This window comes from Medicago truncatula, chromosome 2, assembly GCF_003473485.1.
Source record: "Medicago truncatula cultivar Jemalong A17 chromosome 2, MtrunA17r5.0-ANR, whole genome shotgun sequence".
Classification (NCBI taxonomy): domain Eukaryota; kingdom Viridiplantae; phylum Streptophyta; class Magnoliopsida; order Fabales; family Fabaceae; genus Medicago; species Medicago truncatula.
Genome location: NC_053043.1, coordinates 6,111,725 through 6,136,417, shown reverse-complemented (window position 1 = coordinate 6,136,417; position 24,693 = coordinate 6,111,725). Strand labels below are relative to the sequence as shown.

The 24,693-nt window shown below is 34.6% G+C and overlaps 5 protein-coding genes across 6 annotated transcripts; 1 reads left to right on the top strand and 4 right to left on the bottom strand.

The window, feature by feature from the left end:
- LOC11443849 (SKP1-like protein 11) lies at positions 1 to 450 on the top strand. Its single transcript, XM_003593838.3, has one exon. The coding sequence runs from the start codon at positions 1 to 3 to the stop codon at positions 448 to 450; it is 450 nt and encodes a 149-aa protein (XP_003593886.2).
- Positions 451 to 4,300: 3,850 nt separating this feature from the next.
- Positions 4,301 to 7,791, bottom strand: LOC11443345 (cytochrome b561, DM13 and DOMON domain-containing protein At5g54830). The gene is given in 2 exon segments (XM_003593836.4): positions 4,301 to 5,236; positions 5,239 to 7,791. Coding segments are annotated over 2 exon segments (2,682 nt in total). The 5' UTR covers positions 7,529 to 7,791; the 3' UTR covers positions 4,301 to 4,844.
- Positions 7,792 to 8,785: 994 nt separating this feature from the next.
- LOC11445869 (putative F-box/LRR-repeat protein 23) lies at positions 8,786 to 13,530 on the bottom strand. The gene is made up of 3 exons (XM_003593835.4): positions 13,442 to 13,530; positions 10,631 to 11,003; positions 8,786 to 9,708 (listed from the first exon to the last, which is right to left on the bottom strand). The coding sequence occupies exons 2-3, from the start codon at positions 10,978 to 10,980 to the stop codon at positions 9,081 to 9,083; spliced, it is 978 nt and encodes a 325-aa protein (XP_003593883.1). The 5' UTR covers positions 10,981 to 11,003; positions 13,442 to 13,530; the 3' UTR covers positions 8,786 to 9,080.
- Positions 13,531 to 15,096: 1,566 nt separating this feature from the next.
- Positions 15,097 to 17,748, bottom strand: LOC11445624 (F-box protein SKIP19). 2 transcript variants are annotated; one of them, XR_003008973.2, is made up of 3 exons: positions 17,270 to 17,748; positions 15,700 to 16,442; positions 15,097 to 15,196 (listed from the first exon to the last, which is right to left on the bottom strand). XR_003008973.2 is itself a non-coding variant. In XM_003593834.4 (2 exons), the coding sequence occupies exons 1-2, from the start codon at positions 17,623 to 17,625 to the stop codon at positions 15,800 to 15,802; spliced, it is 999 nt and encodes a 332-aa protein (XP_003593882.1). In that variant the 5' UTR covers positions 17,626 to 17,748; the 3' UTR covers positions 15,494 to 15,799. The 2 variants fall into 2 exon arrangements, 1 of the variants encoding a protein (XP_003593882.1); XM_003593834.4 differs by lacking the exon at positions 15,097 to 15,196 and having other exon boundaries at positions 15,494 to 16,442.
- A 1,081-nt stretch (positions 17,749 to 18,829) lies between these two features.
- LOC25486048 (F-box protein SKIP19) lies at positions 18,830 to 22,384 on the bottom strand. Its single transcript, XM_013607205.3, has 2 exons — positions 21,901 to 22,384; positions 18,830 to 19,743 (listed from the first exon to the last, which is right to left on the bottom strand). The coding sequence occupies exons 1-2, from the start codon at positions 22,263 to 22,265 to the stop codon at positions 19,119 to 19,121; spliced, it is 990 nt and encodes a 329-aa protein (XP_013462659.1). The 5' UTR covers positions 22,266 to 22,384; the 3' UTR covers positions 18,830 to 19,118.
- Between the last annotated feature and the right edge of the window lie 2,309 nt (positions 22,385 to 24,693).

Sequence of the window (24,693 nt, the reverse complement as noted above, 5' to 3'; positions counted from 1 at the left end):
ATGTCAATCTCTCTCAGAACTGCAGACGGCGTCGTTTTCGAAGCCACACCATCTCTCACCAAGAACATGAAAACCGTTCGAACCATCATCGAAGACTCCGACGCCAACGTCTCCGTCATTCCTCTCCTCAACGTCTCTTCTTCCCACATCAACAAGATCGTCGAGTACCAAACTCTCTCCGATGACGATAAGGTGAAGGAGTTTTCCGTCGAGGATCTCAACAACGATGAGTTGAAGGAGTTTCTTCTTGCTGTTCATTACTTGAATATGGAGAGTCTTTTTGAGGTTTTGACTCAGGCTGTTGCGGATCGGATCAAGAATAAGAATGTTGTGTATGTGAGAAACTATTTTGGTATCGAGAATGATCTTACGGCGGAGGAAGAGGCGGCGATTCGTTTTAAGAATAGTTGGACTTTTGATGGTGCTGAAGTTGAACCTGAAGAGGAGTGAAAATCTTGAATTTCAATGTTTATTAAAGAAATTAGACTTAAAACCCTAACGTAATAGAATATGAAATTGGGTTTTTTATTTTATTTTGGGATATGATGTGAATTTTGGATGTGATGGTTTGAAATTTGAATTGATTAAGAAAGGGTTTCTATTTTATATTTTATTTTCTGCTATTCAATTTAGTAGTATTTTATTTTTGTGTTTAAATAATTTGAACTCGATTGTGGTATCTTATCGTTGGTTGCTATTTGCAAGAAACCCTAATTTTGTTGACATTCACCAGTGTTTGTAGGGGATAGTGAATTTGGGTTATGAAGTATTAACCAATTTTGCGGTAGAAATCCTTAATCGAAGTCTTGTTGCAATAGAAACCCTTAATCAGTCTTTTAATTGAAAAAAGAATTGTGAAATTGAGCAAAGTAAATACCCAACTTAATCACAATTTTTGAACATTATGGTCTACTTTATCTCGTAATTCCAAAATCGTCTTTGACATTGTGCAACATTAGTCATATTGGTCCCTCCGTCACTTTGAGTTGATATCTCCCGTCACTTAAAGTTTGTTTAACTAATAGAGTTCGTTGAATGTCGCGGTCAATTATGATACAATTTTTGTAACAACAAATGAAAGTTTTGTATATATATATATGATTTTCCAGCACATACCGCTCCTGGCTGTCTACCACAGCACATCAATTTCTATAGCTTCCTATATATGCTATGAACTTGTGATGGTTCCAAAAGACAGTGAGGCAAAGCAGAGTCGTTGGCTACACCCTTATTTATTCAAAACCTGAGTACTACAATGCTAATTTCTTGAATGGTGTTGAGATCTTTTAACACCACAATGTTGATAAGAAGGATTTTGGAGGGCTTAAGAATCTTGTTGCAACGGCTGCGCCACGTGTTGTTACTTGTTGCGTAAGCTATAACCTACTAATTAGGCGAGGGAAATACCAATTCTTTTGTGCTTGGTAGTTCTATTGAAGTTAAAGGTAACTACTAATTAGGCGGCCTAGATAGAAGGATCATGTCATGTGTCCTTCCACCTAAACTAATTGAAATGGCAAACAAATCATCATCATTTTTCTGTGATTAAAAGAGATTATGACTTATTTTTGAAGGTAATTTGCTCTCGCAGCCACGCCATAACAACCTAGTCTCACTTTTGAGCTATTGCAACGAAAATGATGAGATGATACTTGTTTATGACTTCATGTCCAATGGAACTCTTCATGACCATCTTCAATCGAATTACAATGTATTATTGATGACCATCAGGCAGCACATACATATCTTCACAACTTGTATTGCTTAAAGCAAATAATTTTGCAAATGAATTTCGCATTGGTCGATCATGTCAAAATTAAACCATTGTACATTAAATGGCCTTGCAGATTGAAACCTTAGCAAGCAAAATTGTATGCATAACAGTACAGAAATATAACTAACATCAAATAGAAGTTGTTTGAACTTAATATACAAGTCACTCGCTATTTGATACCATGCTTGCTACTTGATTCTTCAAGAACACCTAGATTACAGCGACTTCTTCTATTCCTGTTTGCTCCATGCAAATTCATCAAAAGTCAAAATGGTTATCATCAGAAAATTCACTCCCATCTGAGAATTCATAATATTCAAAATCATTGTCAGACAAAAGGTCTATGTTTGAGATCCCATCTGGATAATCTTCATCAGGTGATCCATAATCACATTCAGCTTGAAATGAATAGTCATCGGAGGGATCATATGGAAGCAATAAATACTTGATTTGTTCTTTACATCTCTTCTCCGAAATTCCTATCAAATTAACATTGAGACGCAGACATATGTCAAGAGATTCAAGATGAGGACAACTATCAAGAGCAAGCAAACCATCATTAGTCTCAGTGGGATCATGTGCCACCAGGTGGTCTCTTTTTAAGTCCAGATGTGATAGAGATGCTCGAGGAGTTTAGTTTGGCTTTTGGTATGAAAGTTAATGTTACAAAGTCTTGTGTTATGTGCTCTCGTTTTATTCATATGGAACATAAGCGAGCTCTCAAAGCAATATCTTCTATATCCTGTGTCAGACTTGGTACCTATTTTGGATTTTCTATATATTATCCACGGGAGAGTTCGCCAAGAGGTATAGAATTACATTTTTGAAAAATCTCAGAGTTGTCTAGTTTCTTGGAAGGGAGCCCTTCTTAATAAGCGAGTAGGGCTTGCAGAACATTTAAGAGGCTAAAATCTAATTAAATTATTAAGGAGTTGGTGGTTCTTGATCTTGCAACTCTTAATCTTTTTATTAAAAAAACTTGTGGAACTTAGAGTAAATACTGAAGTTCAACTTCATCCTCTGACTTCAGTCACTTGTTTCAAGTTACTATTTCAAATTCGTCTCTGATATTGCGTGCAACGTTAATCAAATTGGTCTCGACATCACTTCCAATTAACTAATATCGTTAATGTTGCTTAGTTGACAGTTATCTCACACTTGACAGAATTTTAGAAATAAAGGTCGGAGAAGAAGAGAATGGAGGAAAGAAAATTGGTGAAAAAACATAGATCTTTGCTGTTGAGTGAAAACAACATTTTTTGCAAAATAGTCCTCAGCATTGTGGTGGGGAGGAGGGCTGTTTGTACAGTTTGATAGGTTTTTTTCCTGGTGTTCCTTGCAGCTGGTATGATTCAATGGTCTGGATCGAATGTGCTGGTGTGTTGCGGCTTTGGAGGAGTTTCCATGCAGGACTTTTCTTGTTATGTTATGAAGTGAGACAGATGATTTACAGCGTTTTCTGTCTTTCTGCTGCATATATTCTGTTCCATTCTTGTAACAAGTCCTGGAAGTAGCTTTGTGGTGTATCCTGGAGATGCATTGTGTGTCTGGTTAAATTAATGTCTGTATTGGCATCTCTCTTTGGTTGCTTTGGCCGTGTAGTTAATTACTCTTGGATTGGTATCGTACAAAAACAATGCATGTATGGTTTTATAGTTCAACTTTCGAGCAAATGATAGGATGAGATATCTACAATCCTTCATAGAATGTTGGTAAAATTTTCTAACTATGATGTTGGGTTTGAACATTTCAATAAAATCCTATATATATATGTTTAAATTTGTATCGTAATGGTCCTCAACATTCGATGAGGTGTGAGATAATGTGTTAATTCAGCAACGATAACTCGGTTAGTTAAGGGGAAGTGACAGATTTGAATAATGTTGCACAATGTCAGGAAGTATCTACTCAATTGAATAGGTTGGTATCCTTGAGAATGCTGTAACTTGTTTGTATGCTTGAGCAGAAGTTGATTGGGTTTATTCTAATGCTACTTTGATCGAATATATATAATATTATCTATATGGAGAGTTTGAATCTACACAATCGTGATGAATTCCTAAGCAAATATGAATGAGTTGAAGAATTGTTAGATGCAGCTCCAGGTAAGGGATGTAACATATTAAACGCATTGATTCTAATATTTTTCAATTGAATGCGGGCATACATCTAATTATATCTTATATCGGAACCTTTCAAAAATTAAAATAAAATTATATCGGAAGAATGTGAATTGCAATTAGGTCTCAACAATTTAATTATTCAAGCCGAAACCAAAGTTTTTGAAGCCAAGTGTGCCAGAATCTGCAGCGTAAGGGTAAAAAATTTATGAACAAGTTTTCATTTCATTCTCCAAGAATTGGCCACACGAAAAAGAAAAAAAAAAGGATTTTATTTTAAAAAACAGGACATGAATTCACAAAGATGATTTTGGATGAGCGGGACATCACCGTGATTTTGTCAATCTCACCTCTCATCCGAACATGACAGATAATTACTAGTCACTAATCTAAGTGTCGAGGAGGGTGACTTTAATACTGATTCCCAGAGGTTTACAATTACAAAAGGTTAACAGTTCCATGACCAACTAAACACAATCGCATTCATATAAAAAAATAATGACGTTATGTTGTAGTATTAGTTATTTGCATCCCAAAATTTACAACAATGTTTTTGGCTGGATAGCCCTTCCATGTCTGAAGTACACCTAGAATCATTATGGAACAGAACCTACATTAACAGACAATAATAAAGCTTTCACTTCATAAAGTTTGATCTCTTCTTGTTTTTTGTTTTGGTTGGGGGGTAAAAAAAAGTATAGCAGCTAAATGTGAAGAAAAGATATAACCTATCTGGTGAACATGTATACGACTATGAGAAAACTACTCTCTTCACAAAATGGCTACATCAGTACAAAGAGACTGATGAACAAGTGCTCCCTTTACACCTCAAAAATGCCTCAACCCTCATAACAAATGAATAATCCTGAAAGCTCAGATTAAATGAGGAATTCGCCAAAATCTGCTGCAGAATGGAGACTTTCAATGGCAAGCAAAAAATATGCATCTATCTACCTGTTTAAAGGTTCTAATTGGACTTCCATTCTTGCAGAAGCCTGTGACTCTTTATTTGTTGAAAGTGGAATTGTTGGACTCAAGAGATCAATGGAATCATCTTCCTCATTGCCAAGCACCCAATTTCCTCTTCCAAATATCCTATCCCGTGCTTGCTGCTTCTCGCGGTATTCGAAATAAGCAATACTCAATGCACCTACTAAGAACCAAATTATCATTGCCCAAGTGAGTCCATGGACGTTTTCCAAAGCATATCTATCTCCCAAATGCTTCATGCCAGTAAAAAGTGCTGCAATGCCAACAAAAATGGCAGATCTGCCAACAATTATGTGCAAATATTCCCAGATTATCCTTTTAAGTGTTGGCTGCTCTCCATTTGATTGTTTTGGGGCCTAAGGAATGCATTAGCTGGTTGTATGCAAGCCAAAACTATTGCAGCAATTCCAAATTTAACATGTGTTGAGCTAACATGAAAACCACGAAGCTCAGCTACCGCAAAAAGAAGTGCAAGAAAAATTATTGCTAACCCTGAGTATTGCAAGTAAACATGAATTTTGTACCAATTATCACCCTTCAAATGTTTCAGGTACCTGGCTGCCAAGATACCTCCAGGAAGCAAGATACCCCATGCAAGAAACATCATAAAACCATGCACGGCCAAAACTGGAAGCAAATCCTGCTCTGCTTCTGCAGAACCACGCATCAGCTGAACAAGTATAGGTCTGCTACTAGTTACAGTATGCATATTCCTTTCAGTAAGATGTTCATTACTCCATCTACTACCCATTGCCCATATGACTTTAAGTGGAGTTGTGGGATCAATGATGTTGTTACATTCTGGCCTCTTGCCCCTACTACAAGATGGAACCAAGGGACGTGTAAATTCCAATGTAATCATGCCGTTTTCTGTTTTGCATCTCACATGTGTGAGATTCTCCTGTGTAAGATGTATGCTCGAAGCATCCTGTCCATCAATCCAGTAAGTGTTAACACGACCAACACCATTGTCATCAACCCATCCCACATATGTATAACTGTTTATCATTCCACTGCCAAATCCTATGGCAAGATAACCACTCTTTTTCTCACCACGAGCAGCAATAGATATTGAATCCTTTGACAATGTCCAAAAGAAGGTAACCTGTTGATCATCCAGAACAACACTGTTGTTATACATGTCGGACAGACCCCCGTCCACAACCTCCACTCTCCAACCCATTTTCTTCTCGTACACCGAATGATAGTAGATCTGATCAGGAGTGTTCCTATCAGGAGCCCAAACTAGTTCCGTGGGACTAGCCTGAACACCATGAGCCTCAGGACCACCAGCATAAATAGTCTCAGTTAGATTCCTCAGTGTGGCATTCCCACCAATGGGATCTGTAGTAATATAAAGCGCAACATCATGCCCGGCTTGTATAGAAAACGTGACCGGCACTCCTCTTTCCACTCTCAACACAGGAGCTTCCTTTTTGTTGATGTAAAGAATCTTGGCAGGATTTGGCGGGTTAGGGTAATGCAAAGCCGGACCAGTGGAAACAACCAATGGAACTTTTGCATCAGCAATGATCACATCTTGATCCTCTTTATCACCAGCATCTAAAGGACCTTTACAATCATTCACATTCTGAGAAACATTGAGAACCAAATGACCAAAAGTCTCAAACGGAAGACCGCCATGGTTCTGAGGAAGATAATGCGGTAAAACAGTATCCGGAGCTCTCATCTTTCCCAACGCCCAAATAACAGTCATGTTAGCCGATTGAACAACAGATTGATCATATTTACCATCAACCTGACTCAAAGGTCTCTTATATCTAACCAACGAAACCCCATCACTCCTATGCCCGTATATCAACCTTGTATCATTCACCAAACCAACTCTATCCGGACCTTCATATATTGAATCAGGACAAACCCCTTCGACAGATCCATCTTCACTATTCTTCACACACTCACTATACTTAGTAATAAAAAAATCATCCACAAATGGCAACCCGTCTTCCTTAAAACCCGTAACCGCCACATCAGCACCAATCATAAGCTCGGAATCAGTAGCATTAGGGTTAGCCCAACCAAAAGCCATGTAATTCATAACCCCAGTTGCACCTTCCAAACCAATCTCAATTGAATCCTCTTTCAAATTCAAACTCCAACGTACCCTAAAATCCTTAGACAAAACCTTACAATTATCAAACATAGTTGGCTCAGTATGAACACTAACCTTCCTTTTCTCCTTCTCTTCTCCTCCGTCGTTCTTGGTGGTGATATTTTGAATCAAAACATGACCAAAATTTGATGCAGTTGGAATATCCCAAACGGAAAGAACAGGGATCATATCCCAAGTAACATTCTTCATCAATTGAACAACGAATGTTAAATTGGCGTAAGTATGATTAAGTTTATGATCTGAAACAATGAATCCTCCATTGGTGAAATTATCAAAATCTGTATCAATTGCACCCCACCAATGCACATCAGAGCCAGATAACATATCAAATTGAGAAACCCTAAAAGAGCAATCATCGATGATTTTGAAATGGCCTCTGAGTTGATGTTGAACCATAATGAAATCGGATTCGAAATCGATGAAGGAACTGTTTCGAGTGCATTTCGGAGCAGGATCTGCATATCCGAAAAAGAACAAGGATAGGAAAATCAATAAAGTTTCACGAAGCATGTGGAAAGATCCGAATAGAGTTAAGCGGGTATGTTTCGGATTCCGATGGATCCGAATCGCCGCTGGTGATCGGAGAAGTTAAAGTTAGTTGCGATCGCCGTCGATCACGGTAGTTTTTATTTCCTAAAAAAGGAAAATAAGGAAAAAAGTGTTGTTGTTGTTGTTGTGATTGGTGTTTTGGCCTTTTTGTTTGATGTCTAACAGCTTCGTGTGATGCGGTGTTGATTGTTGAAGAAAACAAGAACTCAAGTTACTTCAATACTTTATTGAAAAGAAGAGATTTATAAAAAATAAAATAAAAAGTTATGTAAACCATGTTTTGTCTTTGTTTTTAATGTAAATAAATAATTAAAGAATGGCTAGATGTCCTAGCTCAATTGACAAATGCCAAAATTGCAAGGTCGAACGTCGTAATTCGGATTCGAACTCAGGACCTCATAGCTGTGTGTGAGTTTAATTTTAGTGGATTACCTACTTTATCTAAGACAACAAAAAAATAATTAAAGAAGTTAATTTCAGAATATGTGGTAATGAAGATTGACTTGATTGATAAAGAGTTTGATAGGTTGTAGATTTAACTTGTTGTCGATGTGACGGTGTATTTGATTGTAGATTTGTTAATAGTTTTATACATTATCTTTCTTATTTGTTTCTCTAATTAGATTCAATTCCAAACCTCGTTTAATAATTTTTATATAATCAATTAATTATGGAAGTCAAAAGTTCGTGCATGGCGAGTTGAAGAGCATGTCATCATATTCGATTCAACAATGACATTAGTGGCTGTTATGTTACAAAACATTTTTGGAGAGAAAAAGTTCAACCCACTAATATATATATATATATACACGAATAATACTAGGTCGTTACTTAAGTCACTTTGTTTTTCCTATATAAAAAAAAAAAGTCTTTTTTTTTTTTATTTATTTTTTTTTATAGAAAAAGTCACTTTGTTTTGTCAATTTGAAGCGAAAGAAGCACTAGTATAGGCACAAAAACAAAAACACGGTATGTGAAATCATAATCAAAGAATTTCTGTGGCGTAATCTAATGTACAATTTATAAGGAAAATATTTTTCACTTACAAAGTTTTATACTGCGATGATAACTGGACACTGAGGTAGTTGCCCTTTGCTGGTAGTATTAAACTACTGGCAGTCTAGCACACCAACATTTCACCATGAATTCATCAAAATGCTAATCTGTTTTTACTTCTACTTTAGATAAGTTAAAGAAACTGCACTTTACAAAACTTAGTTCAAAGCCAAACTAAAACTTTCATATTTTCGAATATAAAGGCAGATAAATTGCCACAAGTTGCAAAATGATTGTACTTCACAAAGGTACAATATGATTATCCGCAATTTACCCATATAGAAGACTGTCACACTGTGACCGACTACCAAATTCATTATACAAGCATCATCACTATTCAGAAAATTCATCAAAACAACATTGTTCGGTCGTTCTTAACTTTTATATTATCCAATGTTAAAGAGAAACAAGTGACCAAGACATTTACAACACATTTCTCCTGTTGTGCTGAAATGTTTCAAAAGGTAAAGGGGTTATCATCAGAAAAATCACCCTCACCTAAGAAGTCATCATAGTCTTCATAATCATAATCATAGTCAGACATCAAATCACTCTCATCTGCATCGTCTTCAACAGGTGATCCATAATCACATTCAGATGTTTGAAATGGATAGTCATCAGTGGCGTCATGTGGAAGCCGAAAATACTTGATCTGCTCTTTACATCGCTTCCCCAAAGTTCCTACCAAATTAACATTGAAACACCGACGTATGTCAAGAGATTCAAGGTGAGGACAGCCATCAAGAAGAGCAACCAAGCCATCATTAGTCATCTCGTTTCCGATAAGCTGGAGATGGCGCAACCCAGGCATGTATTTTGCAATAGCAAATGCCTCGTTATCATCATATGCATCCTCATCATCATCATCATATTGAATGTGTGGATGTCTGTACCCTTGACTGTTGAATTTCAATGTTTTCAATCGAGGGCAACGTCGGCCAATTGGTTCGAAAAGACGATCGGATAAGTTGCTGATTGATATATCAAGTTCCTCTAAGCAAGGAAACTTTTCAGCAGCATCACACAATCCTTCATCTGATATGCTCCAGCAAGATGCAAGACGAAGGCGTTGTAGATGACTTGCGCTGAAAAATGCCAAGACAACAAGTTGAGATACTGTTACACAGAGATGCTATCAAAAACATTTGTCACTTTAGTTAACTATCTAAAGATGACAAATTTTGGTACATCAAATAAGAACATTTTAGGATATAAACATACGCACAAAAAAGTAGTTTGTATTACAAACATAGGCAATTTTTCACTTCCAGCAATAACTACATCACACACATAAAAAAAATCAATATAAAGGACAATTGATGGTTATCCTTCAAACAAAGTCTCACTTACTAACATCGTTATCACTAATAATATAAGATGGATAAAAGGACAAACAGAAAAGATAACTCGGCTTCTGACAATGAGAGATAAATGAACTTTCTTTGTCCAAATGCAAACAACCCACCAGACAAGTGACAAAATTTATGAAACCTAAAAGTAAATTAATATCATAGCTCTGTAAGTGTATGGGATGATTGCGTATAATATTTCTTTTGCCAGGAAACTTAAGCATTGTCAATGAATAGAATGAATTGAATTGATGAGTTTTCTAATCCTTTTCATTTAATACACCATCACCAACTAAACAGAGTCTATATACGTTTCTAGTCAAAATCCCAGATCCTAATTTGAGAGTTGGGTAATATTATTACTTTCGAGTAATATTATTTCCAGTCCAAACATGCCTGCTACCATTAGTTACACTCAGTTCAATCCTCTAGATCTACTTCAAATTTATAAAAAAACACAAGTTCATTACTTTCAAGTTCAAATGCAGCTACGACAATCATAAGCATTAATTTATCATTCTCTAACATGTCGGATTTTCAACTAAAGTGACAAATTAAGATGATACCAGCTATTTATTATTCCTGTGAGCCACAATGAAGCATATAATAGTAAATTAAAAAACGAAAATGTTGTAGAAGAAAGTGGAATGAAACATACGAATTAGCGATACGGTGGAGAAGATCATCAGTACCAAAATACTCGATGTTGATATCAATTATGTGGCCGCAGCTGTAATCAACTGCGCGCTGGCATAAAGTCTCTAAATCGAGCTGATAGTCAGGTTCACCTAAATTGGGCATGTTAATGGTGCGAAAGAGAAAAGGGTCTTTGGAGATTTTGCGCCATGTGGTGCAAACATTGTGAGCGCGAACGAGAAGATCGATTGCGTCGAGCTTCCGGAAAATGGATAAGACTGCATCTCGTGGAAGATCCAGCCAGTTTCGTTCTCCAGAATCGATTATTGATTTCGAATTCGAAGTAGTGGAAGATGATGGTAATGATTCCATTGAATTGAATTGAAGAATTAGGGGGTGTTTGTTTGAGGGTTTCAAAACTTATTCCAAGGAATTAACTTTCCCACGAATGTGAAGGTAAAACTTGTATTCCTAGGAAAATATAAAAGAAAGTGTTTGGTTAATTGTTTAATTCCAGGGAACTTTTTTAAAATAATTCCAAGGAATAAGTGAAATATGGTTGGTTTGAGATGTAGAATCCTGGGAATGAACATTATAATTACATAAGTACCCCTATTGTAAAAACTTTAAAAAAATCTAAGCACTGCACTATCATTTCAATCATCAAGGAAATTACCTTCATTCTCATTGCATTTACGATCCTTCTTCCATTTATTCATCACGGTAATTCTTTAGCGGAACATTGTCCAACCAGTCCACCTTATAACGAGCACACAAACTTGTTTCATTTCCTTGAAGTTTGCCCGAAAATATTTGTACAGTATTGAGTTTCTCTGTCAACTTACTTTGGTTACTTTTGGTTCCTTTTGGTTACTCTTTCAAATACAACAGTGAATATCAACTCCTTGCAAAGGATGAAGTGTTTTAAATATTATTTATGCCAAATGAAAAACAGAACATCAGTTAAAAATCTCCTTAAAATAGGAGCACTATTGAGATTCTTGTTTGTGTTTGCCTTGTAGAGTTATCCCATGTTTATAATTTAGAAGCTGCGGCATATTTCAGAGTAGCAAGAACTGAGGCATACACCCTAGCTCGCTACTCATGAACCTTGTCCTATATCTGAAAAATTATATATTTGCAAAATTATTTTATTTTATCTTTAAAAAACCAAGATTCTTCAATTGATACAATTGGAAGGTGCAAAAAAAAAACATGAAAATTAATACTTCAAAGAAAGTGTTTTTTTTTTTTTTTTTTTTTTTTTAACGAAATTTGGTGAAGAATTGAAAAACAAAAAATAATAAAAATAAGTATCAACCCCTCAAAAAACAAAAAGAGAAGATTAAGTGAATCAAATCAACAATATCCATGTTACTAGCTTACCAAAACAAAGTGATGAGATCAAAAGCTCATTAAGCATGTGGAAGGAAACATATAAAAAAAATGAATATTTTATTCATTTTTAATTCCAAACAAGCATGTTATTTTCCTAGTAAAATAATTTGGCTATTAGACAAATGGTCAATTATTAGTACTGTTCAAAAATGCCAATAACATGATTAATCACGTTGGCATTATGGTGGCTATTGTTCAGTTTTGCCTTTGGTATTTCCTTTGCATAAATCAGTTGGAAACTACTCACACTTCAAGAATTAAATGAGCCAATTCACTTCATTTTGAGAAGTAACGGCTTGACAATCAAATGGAGAGATTATTAATTGCTATTGGCCCATTCAATTGAAAATGAAATGCATGGTAGTGATTGTGTGAATGATAACAGCTACATGGGAGAATGAAAGTTGTAAACGGCCTCAGACTTCATTTGCCCTTACATAGAATTATTTGGTGCAGCTCAAGGAAGTAATTGGCTTCTCACATCCCTTTAGTGACGTTTTCATAATTTATTTCTAGAGAATAAATGTAAGGAAAATCAGCCATTTATTTGAGTTTATTTTAATTTATTAGAGTCCATTAGGTTACTTTGTGAAAACTCTATAAATTGTAACTTTTTCTATGAAATAAAAAAAAAGTTGAATATTATAGAATTTTACACATATGTGTATTAAGAGCTTTGTCTCTTGTGGTTCTGGATTGAACCATCCTTGATCTTATCAAGAAATCATATTTCTTGTGGCGATCCTCGCATCCATAGACTTATCACTTTCTTGGATTAGAAAGTGTGGCGTCCCTGTCTATCCATTCCATTTCTTCATTTTTAGTCTTTTCACCATTTTCACCAACAATATTCATAATTTGCTTCCGACGGCTTCGTGGCACTCATCACAAAGGTGGGTTAAATTTCTCAAAACAGGAACACAAATGAGTTGAGAGAAGGCAATAAGCAACAACAGTAGACCAAAAAATAATGATATCAATCACCAAATCTATGTTGAGTAATGGAAGAATTGAAAAGAAATTTGATGGTACCTTGAAGAGAAGAGTGAAATCCAGAACCAAAATAGCAAGCAGTTGATGAACACCACAAAGATGATGGGTTTTTATAGAAGATCAGGGAAGGTGGAATGTTTAGCGGGAATAGGAGTTCACAGAGAAAGAAAAGCGGGAATTGCAGGGGCATAAATGGCTTTTTAAATAGATCATGGGTTTACATTTCCTGGGAATAAAAGTTTCCCAAGCTATCAGATGGGAATAAAAGAGAGAAAAAATATGTGGGACGTGGGGGAGAACGTGGGGGAGCTGCTTTCCTGGGAAAAATGTATTCCTAGGCATATTTTTGTTTTTCCCATCTACCAAACATAGCAATCTTTAATTCCAGCCTTAGATTCCTAGGAATACATTTTTATTCCATGAAACAAACACACCCTTAGGGTTTGAGGATTGCGGTGGCTAGACACATTTGGAATATCAGTTTTTAGGAGACCCTCATTGTTGTTTTGACTTTGGCCCCCACAAATCTTTGGGAAATAAATGTGTTACGAGATAGACCAAATTATCTTCAATTATTAGTCTTTTTCATCATATGCATGGAATGTGTAAAATCAAAGAGAAATGATATTTGATCAACCATTTTTGTGATAACTTTCTCTCTCATACTCACATTATTTATTTTACTTTCTCTCTCTTGCTTTGGTTTTTGTGCCAATACCTCATTTCCTTTGTAAAATTTTGATTGTCACAAAAGTTGTCACATATATGGATGTTCAAATAACACAATTCAAAATGAAATCAACTTAATACAAAAACCGTAAATAGAATCAATACAAATTAAAAATAAAAATATATTTAAATTATTTCTTGAGTCAACTGTATGGATTGATTAGATCTGCAGTTTTGACTTTACCAACTAAACCGCAACATAAATGAAATATTTGATATATCTTAAATTTTAGAAACTGAACGAGAGCTTTTAAATAATGATAAAATCACAGTTTTTAGATATTTCTTATTGTTCACCTGCTTATATGAGCTTGGACAAGAGTTCCCCCCTTTGTTCCTCCAAAGAATTTTTCTTTTACTGTCAATGCTGCCATGTTAAAAAGTGAAACTACTCTAAAAATTCCATGAGGAGATTTGGTGTAATCTTTTGCAAGGACTAAGAAGGCTTGGAGGGTAGGAATGTTGGTTCAAACATTTCCCAGGCATCTCCAAACACTTCTTTAACCAGCAAGAAACAGAAGAAACCTACAAACAAAGAGAAGCCTGCTAGTTTCAACTCGGCAAAAATGAGAACCCGTGCCCAAAAAGTACATTTAAGGTTGTTCAACCATGAAGATCCTTTTTTTTTGTAAGGTGGTGAATTCCCCCTGCTTTCAGCTACATAGAGCTTTACGTGTTACTTGGCTCAGTTGGATTGTTTAGATAGATTGTTAGACACCAGGATGCACATTCAACTTTGGGGGTTTAGCTTTTGGTGTACCCGTAGTTTTCTATATCCAGCATAACTTTGAATTTCCCTGATATTCATAGCATTGATTTGATTTAGCTGACATTGGTTTTAGTTGGCACTTGGCATGCTTATTCTTTGTTTCTTGTTTGCTTGGCTAAGGACTTTAGGGGCTCTATGATGTATTAAGGTCCAGGCCTCCTCCTGTTTGCATTTTAATTTTTCTTGCTTTGATGAAAAAAAACAAAGTAGAAAATACAACATTGGATTTAATTAGTGGTCCAGATTTTTAGAAATCAAGACAAGAATATTTACACATACTCCATGGTAAATACAACATTGGATAATGTGTCCTTATAGTACTTCAATGGTAACTTTTCACAAGTTTTTTTTCTCTAGAGTTAACCTAAATTGACAAAAAAAATGCAAATGAAAAAGAGCAAGTGGTTGATTGTGTTATACTCCCTCCGTTTCAAAATATAAGCAAAATTCACTTTTTAGGTTCATTCATTTAATGATGTATGCGGTCTATATTATGAACCACATACATCATTAAATGAATGAACCTAAAAAGTGAATTTTGCTTATATTTTGATACGGAGGGAATAAGTGTGTAGAACGAAGTTAAAGATCCTATTGCCCTCACCCTAAAATTTACCTTAACATAAGAGAAAGTGGTTGATCGTCTTACAAATGTTGCTCCACCGGTGAAGGACAGCTGCCCTCGCCTTAAATGTCACCCTAACACAAAGTCACTTGGTGTTTTATAAGAAAAAAAAAATGATAATTTTTGTTTTGATGATTTGAAGGGAAAGTCGCACTAAAAATATGTGTACAAACAATTTAGCCCAAGTAAATATAAGCAAGGATCTTTCGTGGCATAAGCTAAAGTTCTTGTGTTCAAAACGCGAATGCCAATCACAACTAGTTTTGTGATAATAAATGGACAGCGAAGCAGTTGGTCCTTGATGGTAGTATTAAACTACTAGCAGTCTAACTCTAGCACACCCAACATTTCACCATGACTTCATCAAAACGTCAAAAAAAATTATGTTTAATTTAAATCAAATCAAGGAAAAATTGCCAACTATACATTACGTAACATAAAAGAAGTAGAATCAGACTATAATCCACAAATTTTCAAACATAAAAGCCAAAGAAATTGAAAAACTGCTTCTTGCATTTATTAGGTAAACACAAGTTGCAAAATGTGAATGTGTTTCCCAAAGATAACAAATTATTACCAGCTAACTTTCTTTTGATCCCAATGTTGCAGAGAAATAACGAGGAGTGGTGACTAAGATGTTCACAAACATCTTTATGTGCTGAAATGTTTCAAATTTGTCAAAAGTCATCATCATAATCATAGTCGTCATCGTAATCATATTCAGAAAATTCACTCCCACCTAAGAATTCATCATAGTCATAATCATTGTCAGATAAAAGGTCTATGTCTGAGATCCCCGATGGGTAGTCTTCATCTTCATCTTCATCTTCATCATGTGATCCATAACCATAATGAAGTTCAACTCGAAATGGATAGTCATCAGTGGCGTCATATGGAAGTCGTAAATATTTTATCTGTTCACGGCATCTCTTTCCCAAACTTCCTCTCAAACTAAGATTGAAACACTGACGTATGTCAAGAGATTCAAGGTGAGGACAACCATCAAGAATAGCACGCAAACCATCCTTACTCATCTTGTTTCCAACAAGCATGAGATGGCGTAACCCAGGCATGGTTTTTGCAATAGAAAATGCCTCATCATCAAATTCCATGCGTGGACGTCTGAAACCTTCAATGTTGAATTTGAAGGTTTTCAACTGAGGACAACATCGGCCAATAGCTTCTAGAGGATCATTGGATAAGCTGTGGATTGTAATATCAAGTTCCTCCAAGTGAGAAAGCTTTCCAGCAACTTCACACAATCCTTCATCTGTCACATTGTAGCAACCTAAAAGACGGAGGCGTTGAAGATGATTTGCACTGTAAAATGTCAAGACAACCATATTGTTACACAAAGATGTTACCAAAATATCTACCATATATTGGCAAACTAACCAGATGCCATACTATCAAAATATCAATGATGGAATTAGCAAAATATCTAAAAATGTCAAATTTTGTATTTATATATCACATAAGAACATTTCATACTAAACAGAAGCACCAAAAACTAATTCAAGTAACAAACACTGGCATATTTTCACTTTCAGCGATAATGACATCTCACACACATAAAAATAATATATGATAGATAGACGGTACCTGAAATCTGAAATAAAAGACATCATAAGTTACCCTCTAAACAAAGTCCCACTTACCAATATGATTATCACTATTTATGTTCTCAGTTGCAGGCAGTAAGAAACATGATTCCGAATTATATAAAATAGATTAAAGAATAAATAGAGATGAACAATGAGAGATAAATGAACTTTCTCCATCTAACTATAAACAAACCACAATTTAAAAAACCTAAATGTAAATCAATATTGACACTCTAGAGCTATGAAGCACGGAGAGGACACGGACACCGACAAGCCCATACCGCTAATAATTTGATAAAATCATACAATTCAAAGTAGTTATATGTGTCGGTGTGGTGTTGGTGTCGGACACGACCCGTGATTGAAATGACATTGTTGAGCTTCGTAATTATAATTTCCAAGCATTTTTCAAAACTACACTCCTACTACCATTCTCCTGTTGTCATAACAGATTCAATCACTGAACTAGTCATAACCCTAGACACAACTGAATTATACGAATGTGAATTAAATCATGAAAATGCACAAGAAAGTGGAACTTACGAATCAGCGATATGACGGAGAAGATCATCGGTACCAAAATACTCGATATTGATATCGGTTGCTTGGCCGGAGCTGTAATCAACGGCGCGTTGGCATAAAATCTCTAAATAAAAGTCGGAGCTGAGGTCAGTACCGATGTTGGGCATGTCGATGGTGTGATAGAGGAAAGGATCCTTTGAGATTTTGCGCCATGTGGTGCAAACGTTATGAGCGCGATGGAGAAGATCGATCGTGTGAAGTTTCCGGAAAATGGTTAATACGACATCTGATGGAAGATCCAACCAGTTTCGCTCTCCAGAATCGATTATTGGTTTCGAATTCGAGGAGGAAGATGACGACGACGGTAAGGACTGCATTGAAGAATTAGGGTTAGAGGATTGTAGTGGCAATGTTTACGGTTACATTTTCTGTACTAGTTTCAATTTCGGATAGAGAAAGAGATCAACAGAGAATTTAATGCAAAATGGATATCAGTTTTTAAGTTGTAAGAGGTCCAAATAATTTTTATTTTTTTTTATTATTTTTTTGAAAGAAAGAGGTTCAAATATTTATTTTAGTCGTTTAGAGTTTGTACACGATTTCTAAAATAATGATTAATTATGTTGATTTTAATAATAAAATTAATACTATCATTTACTAAAATCTCTTGTTAATTGTAATCAATATTGTCTAGATTGGATTTAAAAATTTTATCATTTTCGTCCATTAAATAATATTTAATTACTTAAAAATTTTCCGTTATTTTTTCAAGTTGAAATTTTTTCATTATTGATATTTGATTATGAGTTATTAAACGGTAAAGTGATCCAACTTGACGGGCTATTTCTAAAGGACCTAATGAATTATTATTATTAATTGGAATTTTAGGATTTTTTTTTTTTATCCCATTGCGATATTTAACATTGTTGAATGGTCTTATTTAATAACAATTAGATGATGACAAAATTATCCAAGATCGACATTGCTTATTTCTATTCAAGTAATTAAGTTAAATCAAGTTCAATAAATAAGAATTCTTTCAAAAAAAAAAAGAAGATATAATAATGGAAAAAATAATGAATATTGCATTGATATCTTAAACCGACAATTATTTTGAGACTTAGATAAATGCTAAAAATAAAAATTATTTTGAGACAAATATCTTGTTTATAAAATGAAAATTTCTTTTCCCACTACAATATCTTTTCTCGCGTCTTTCAAATTTTCAATATTACTCTCGTGCAGATTATATAATCTAAAAAGGTTTAATGTTGACTTAATTTTATTTTACTAGACGTACATATACGAACAGAATAATAACCCTTAATTGATTAAAATCGATTTATTTAGTTGTAAAAAAAAAAAGTCTATAGAAGAGTTACTCAATCCCTCAACATATCTACCGTGTTAATCATTTTTTCAGTTCCGGAAAAGCAGCTTTTAACCGTTAGTAAAATTCATCATTGAAAACGACGGTCAAACAAATTGGAGAGAGATAGATAGGGTTGAACTGTGTGTGGAATGTGTACATATTCTCTTTTAATTTCTATAAAAAAATATGTTTAATTTAAATAAATCAAATCAAGAAAAAAAATGGCAACTACACTTTACGAAACTTAGAAGAAGTACGGAATCAGGCTATAATCCTAAGATTTTCAAACATAAAGCCAAAGAAATTGCCAAATTGCTTCTTACATTTATTAGGTAAACACAAGTTGCAAACTGTGAATGTGTTTCACAAAGATAACAAATTATTACCAGCTATCTTTCTTTTGATCCCAATGTTGCAGAGAAATAACGAGGAGTTGAGACTAAGATGTTCACATCACAACACATCTTTCAATTTCATGTGCTGAATGTTTTAAGTTTGTCAAAAGTCGTCATCATAAGAATAGACACCATCGGAATCATATTCAGAAAATTCACTCCCAGAGAATTCGTCATATTCATAATCATCGTCAGATAAAAGATCCATGTCTGAGATCCCAGATGGGTAGTCTTCATCTTCATCAGGTGATCCATAATCATAAGCTATAACTTGAAATGGGTAGTCCTCAGTAGCATCATATGGAAGCCGTAAATCTTTTATTTGTTCACGACATTTCTTCCCCAAACTTCCTCTCAAACTAAGATTGAAACACTGACGTATGTCAAGAGATTCAAGGAGAGGACAACCATCAAGAATAGCACGCAAACCATCATTACTCATCTTGTTTCCAAAAAGTTGGAGATGGCGTAACCCAGGCATGGTTTCCGCAATAGAAAATGCCACATCATCACATACAAAGTGTGGACGTCTGTATCCTTCAATGTTGAATTTAAAGGTTTTCAATTGAGGGCAACCTCGGCCAATGGCTTCCAAAGGTTCATTGGACAAGCTGCTGATTGTTATATCAAGTTCCTCCAGCTGAGGAAGCTTTTCAGCAACTTCACACAATCCTTCATCTGTTACGCCATAGCAACATAAAAGACGAAGGCGTCGTACTTGACTTGCACTGTAAAAGGCCAAAACAACAGGAGGTATATTGTTACACTACCAAAATATTTTGATGGTAACTTTAGTTAACTACTAGCAATGCCAAATTTTGTATTTATAAACCACACAGGAACATTTTATAATAAACAAAAGCACCATAAACTAATTTGTATTGCAAACACGAGAAAATTTTCACTTTCGGCGATAACTAAATCACACAAATAAAAATCAATTCTATATGATAGACAATACATGAAATCTAAAATATAAGACACTTTACTGTTATCCTTTAAACAAAGTCTCACTAATATCATTATCACTAATAATAGAAGATTGATAAAAAACAAATAGAAATAAAAGTTTGGCTTAGAACAATGAGGTACATGAACTTTCGTTGTCCAACAACCCACCGTACAAGTGACAAAATTTATGAAACCTAAATATAAATTAGTATCGTAGCTCTTGAGGTATGGTATGATTACATTTGATATTTCCTTTGTCAGGAAACTTACACCTTTGTCTATGGCTAGAATGAACTGACATGGATGAGTTTTGTAACTATTTCTTCCAATCATTTTTCAAAATTAAACTTCTGCCGTGCTTCTCATTAATACACATGTTACTACTAAACAAAGTCCTTATACATTTCTATACGAAATTTTATATGCTAATTTGAGACTCGGGACATTACTAGTCAATGTCCCTCTTCAAGTCCAAACCTTCCTGCCACTCTTAGTTAAACTAACTTCTATCCTCTAGAACAGTGGCGGAGCCAGAAATTTTAGAGCTTGGGCAAAATTGCATGTAATATATATTGAACCGTTTCAATGTGTAACAAGAAGTTGTTAGTAGATGAAGTAGTAAGGTTATTTTGTTTATAATGTGGGGGAAGCCAGTTCAAGTCCCCACAGGAACACTTTTTTGAATAAAATATGAATAATATTAAAAATCAGAGGCGATAAAAAAATAGGAAGCAAGAGGTTCGAACTAGAGACATTATGCCTGAAAGAACGGACGCCTTTCCACCAAAACTGAGGGAAATTATGGTTTATTTTTGCCCAATATTATATATATATAGAAAACGTGATGGATGCCATGGCTCCATGAGTCCCTAAAGAGATCCGCCCCTGAGTATGGGTAGAGCCCGGGCGCGTGCCCAGGCTAGCTGGGTGGTAAATCCGCCCCTGCTCTAGAATCTACTTCAAATTCAAAAATGTTTTCAGCTTTACAAAAATATACCTTTAACCAAATCCTGTCAAAGTTTAAAATGAAATTTGATACTTCGGTAATATTCTAGTTACTTTTCCTACAGACAAACAAATAAGTTTCAATAGATTATGCTTTACAATTAATCACTGGACCTTGCCCTTGTTCCGGAACTACCTCCGGAGATAAGGAAGTATAAAACAAGGGGAACACGTTCTTTTGTTCTTTGTGTCACAAATGTCTACGGAACAGACACTTAAACAATCTCTTTTTAAAACTAACACACTATTAATTGTGCAAGCTCCCATATTTTCCCCATTAAATATAGTAAGAGTGAAGACCCATTTTGGTCCTTAACAATGTTCGTACGTGACAAAAATAAAACCCAAAGTAGTCTCTTACATTTTTGTACCAGGGATAAATCAGTCTCTAATTCAGTATAATATAGGATTAATTGCCGGCAGAATAACCCATCAATTTGGTCCTTGAACAATAGAATCATACTAAATAGTCCGAAAACTATTAAAAATCCATCTATTTAAGGGGGATTTGAGGGACTAAAATGATGGATTAATAATAATAGTTTAGTGCCTACATAGTATATTTCTATAGTTCACGATCTAATTGGAGAGAAGAATGTGATAGTTCCGGGACCAAATTGTTGGAGTATTCATTTCCGATATGAAAATGGCAGGCACTACAATGGGTTTTATTTTTGTCATGCAGACAACATTAAAGGATCAAAATGAGTCTTCACACATAAATTAAACAATTAAGTGTTTAAAAACTGATATGTTAACTCCTTAGCAATTCTCCTATTGTCACAATAGTTTCAATCACCGGAAGTTGTTCAACCAAACATAGTATACCTCCAGCAAATACCAATACCAACATAACAAGACACAAAGCAACACTTAAATAATTGGAATTTAACAAAAAAGAAGATAATGTAGAAGAAAATAGAACTTACGAATTAGCAATATGACGGAGAAGATCGTCGGTACCAAAATACTCGATATTGATATCGGTCACATGACCGGAGCTGTAATGAACGGCGCGTTGGCACAAAAGCTCCAAATACTCGTCGGTGCCAAGGTCAGTCCCGATATTGGGCATGTCGATGGTGTGATAGAGGAAAGGATCCTTTGAGATTTTGCGCCATGTGGTGCAAACATTATGAGCACGATGAAGGGTATCAATTGTTCCAAGCTTCTCGAAAATGGTTAATACCACATCTTTTGGAAGATCCAGCCAATTTCGTTCTCCGGAATTGAGTACTGCTCTCCAATTCAACCAAAATGAAGAAGATGGTGGTTCTGGTGATAAAGACCCCATTCATAAATTGGATTGTGCTCTCCGTTCATACAATTGATTTTTGTTTTACGAATGGCGAGAACCGAAGAAGAAAGAGATGGAAAATGGGTATCAGTTTTTTATGAGGCCCATTTCATCCCGAGTTCTTTATAACAATTATGCTCCTCTACCAACTGTTTTTGCTCGCTCACAACTGAAAAGACGTAATTATCCATGCGTGACTTAAGCTTATAAATTGTGCCTTAGTTAACTCAGGTAGGTTATAAACCATACGTGACTTAAGTCACGCATTGATATTTTCAAAAGTTTGGTTTGGAGCGAGCAATTTTTTATGGAAGAAAACCAGAATTCTTCTTACAATAATTGGGTAAGCCCATTCATTATCTAGCTATTGCAAAATGAAAATTGCTTTTCTCACACCATCATGTTTCCTCCAACGACAGTTAACTTCCGTTGGGAATTAACAACAATATTAGCCAATCGCAATTATCTGCCACTAGGGGTATTATTATTTATAACTTTTGAAATGTTATCCGAACATCTAAAAATCAATAACTACTGTACAACTAGTATAAAAATATATTATTTATAACTATTTATGTGAATATAAGAGAGAAAATAACTAAGTATATAATATCTATACAGTAAATATACGTTGTTGGATAACCAAAAAAAAAAGTTGTCGGCCTAACATTTGTCTTTACACTAAATAAGCTAATATTTTTTTCCTCCTAAAGAGCTAGTAATATTTTATCTAAAAAAATTAAATTTAAAAACCCATCAATTTAATGTTTTGGAATAAAACATATATATACACACCAAAGGAATGTTTTTCAATATCAACAACGAACACAGCCGTGCCATTCAAGGGATATTGGTCCCATCCCATGTGAAGGTGATAAAAACCGAAATACTAGGACATGGGATACTTGAAGTGGAAAACATAGATAGAATATGTCTGATACCGGTTATAAACATTGCCCGGATGTTGTTGGAACCTGTACTCAATCTCTGTCATTTTTATGTATTTCATTTTAAATCAAACCATACAAACTATTTTTGTTAAAACAAATTAAATATCGTTTTTTTTTTTAGGAAAAGCAAATATCGTTTTGAATTGGTTTGTTACAAATTTTGAAAAAAAAAACTATTTTGACATTTACTAATTTAGAGATTAGTTTTTTGAGATCTTATATGTATAAAAAAAAAAAGTAGAATTTGTTTTGTGTTTGTTATCACAGTAAAAATCACATTTTTAGACCTTAAAAACATGAATTTTTTTAATCATTAAACTACTTGATAAAAATCACTTTTAACTTGTTTTCATACAACTATATAAAAGCGATTTTTTTTTACTACAAAATTATCTTTCACTTTTTAACACTTATTTTTTCTCTCCTAAAAGAAATATTTTTTGAGAAGCCACCCTTATAGTTTTTCATTTGAAATTGTTTTTTTTATTTTATTAAGATTCCGATTTGCAATACTTTTAAAATTATTATTTTTATAGAAAATGTGAATTTTTTTCTAACAAAAGTTGTAACAAGCCTCCTAAACATGAAAAAGCAAAATATTGCTGATTCAACCCGTCGTTATAAAAAACAAGTCTCTTTTGACTTCTCAATTAGTTTTGGTTGGTAGACAAAGTGGTATAGACGATTGAAACTCACACATTGCATAATATTTTTGAACTCGGATGAAAGTATCTAATGTAACAATTTCAGCATTGATCGTTGAGTCGGGTTATACTGACTTTGACTTCTCAATCTGAAGCAAGGGAAATATGCAAACCCAAGCAACGATCATAGAACTTTCGTGACGTAAGCTTAAATGCTCTTGGATTGTTTTTTGACTCAATTTTGAATTATATGAAAAACATCGTTAGGCAAAACATTGGGTTTTAAACGCGAATTCCCAACACAACTAATTTTTATGCAGTTTTACACTGCAATTATAAGTAGACACTGAAGAAGTTGCCCTTGATGGTAGTACTAAATTATCAGCAGTCTACTAGCACACTAACATTTCAAAATGCTAGTCCTTTTAATTTTAACTCTAGATCAAGTCAAGGTCAAAAAATAGTCATGTGCACCTTCCAAAGAAGTTGAGAACCAAGCTATAATTTCGAACATATAGCCAAAGAAATTGTTTTTTTACATGTAAACCACAAGTAGGAAAGAGTGAATGTGATTCACAAAGATACCAGATAATGATCAATTATCTTTCGGCTATCTGACCATGTAAAAATCGGGCATGCTGTGAACACCTATCAAATTCGTTAAAACAACATCGCAATTCATTATCATCGTTAAAAAGTACTAAAGTATACTTCAATAGAATGAATTGCGCCCGACTTTTCTATGGTCTTAATGTTACAGAAAAACAATGAGGAGTGGTGATTAAGATATTCGTAACACATTTTTCCTATACTGAAATGTTTCAAATTTGT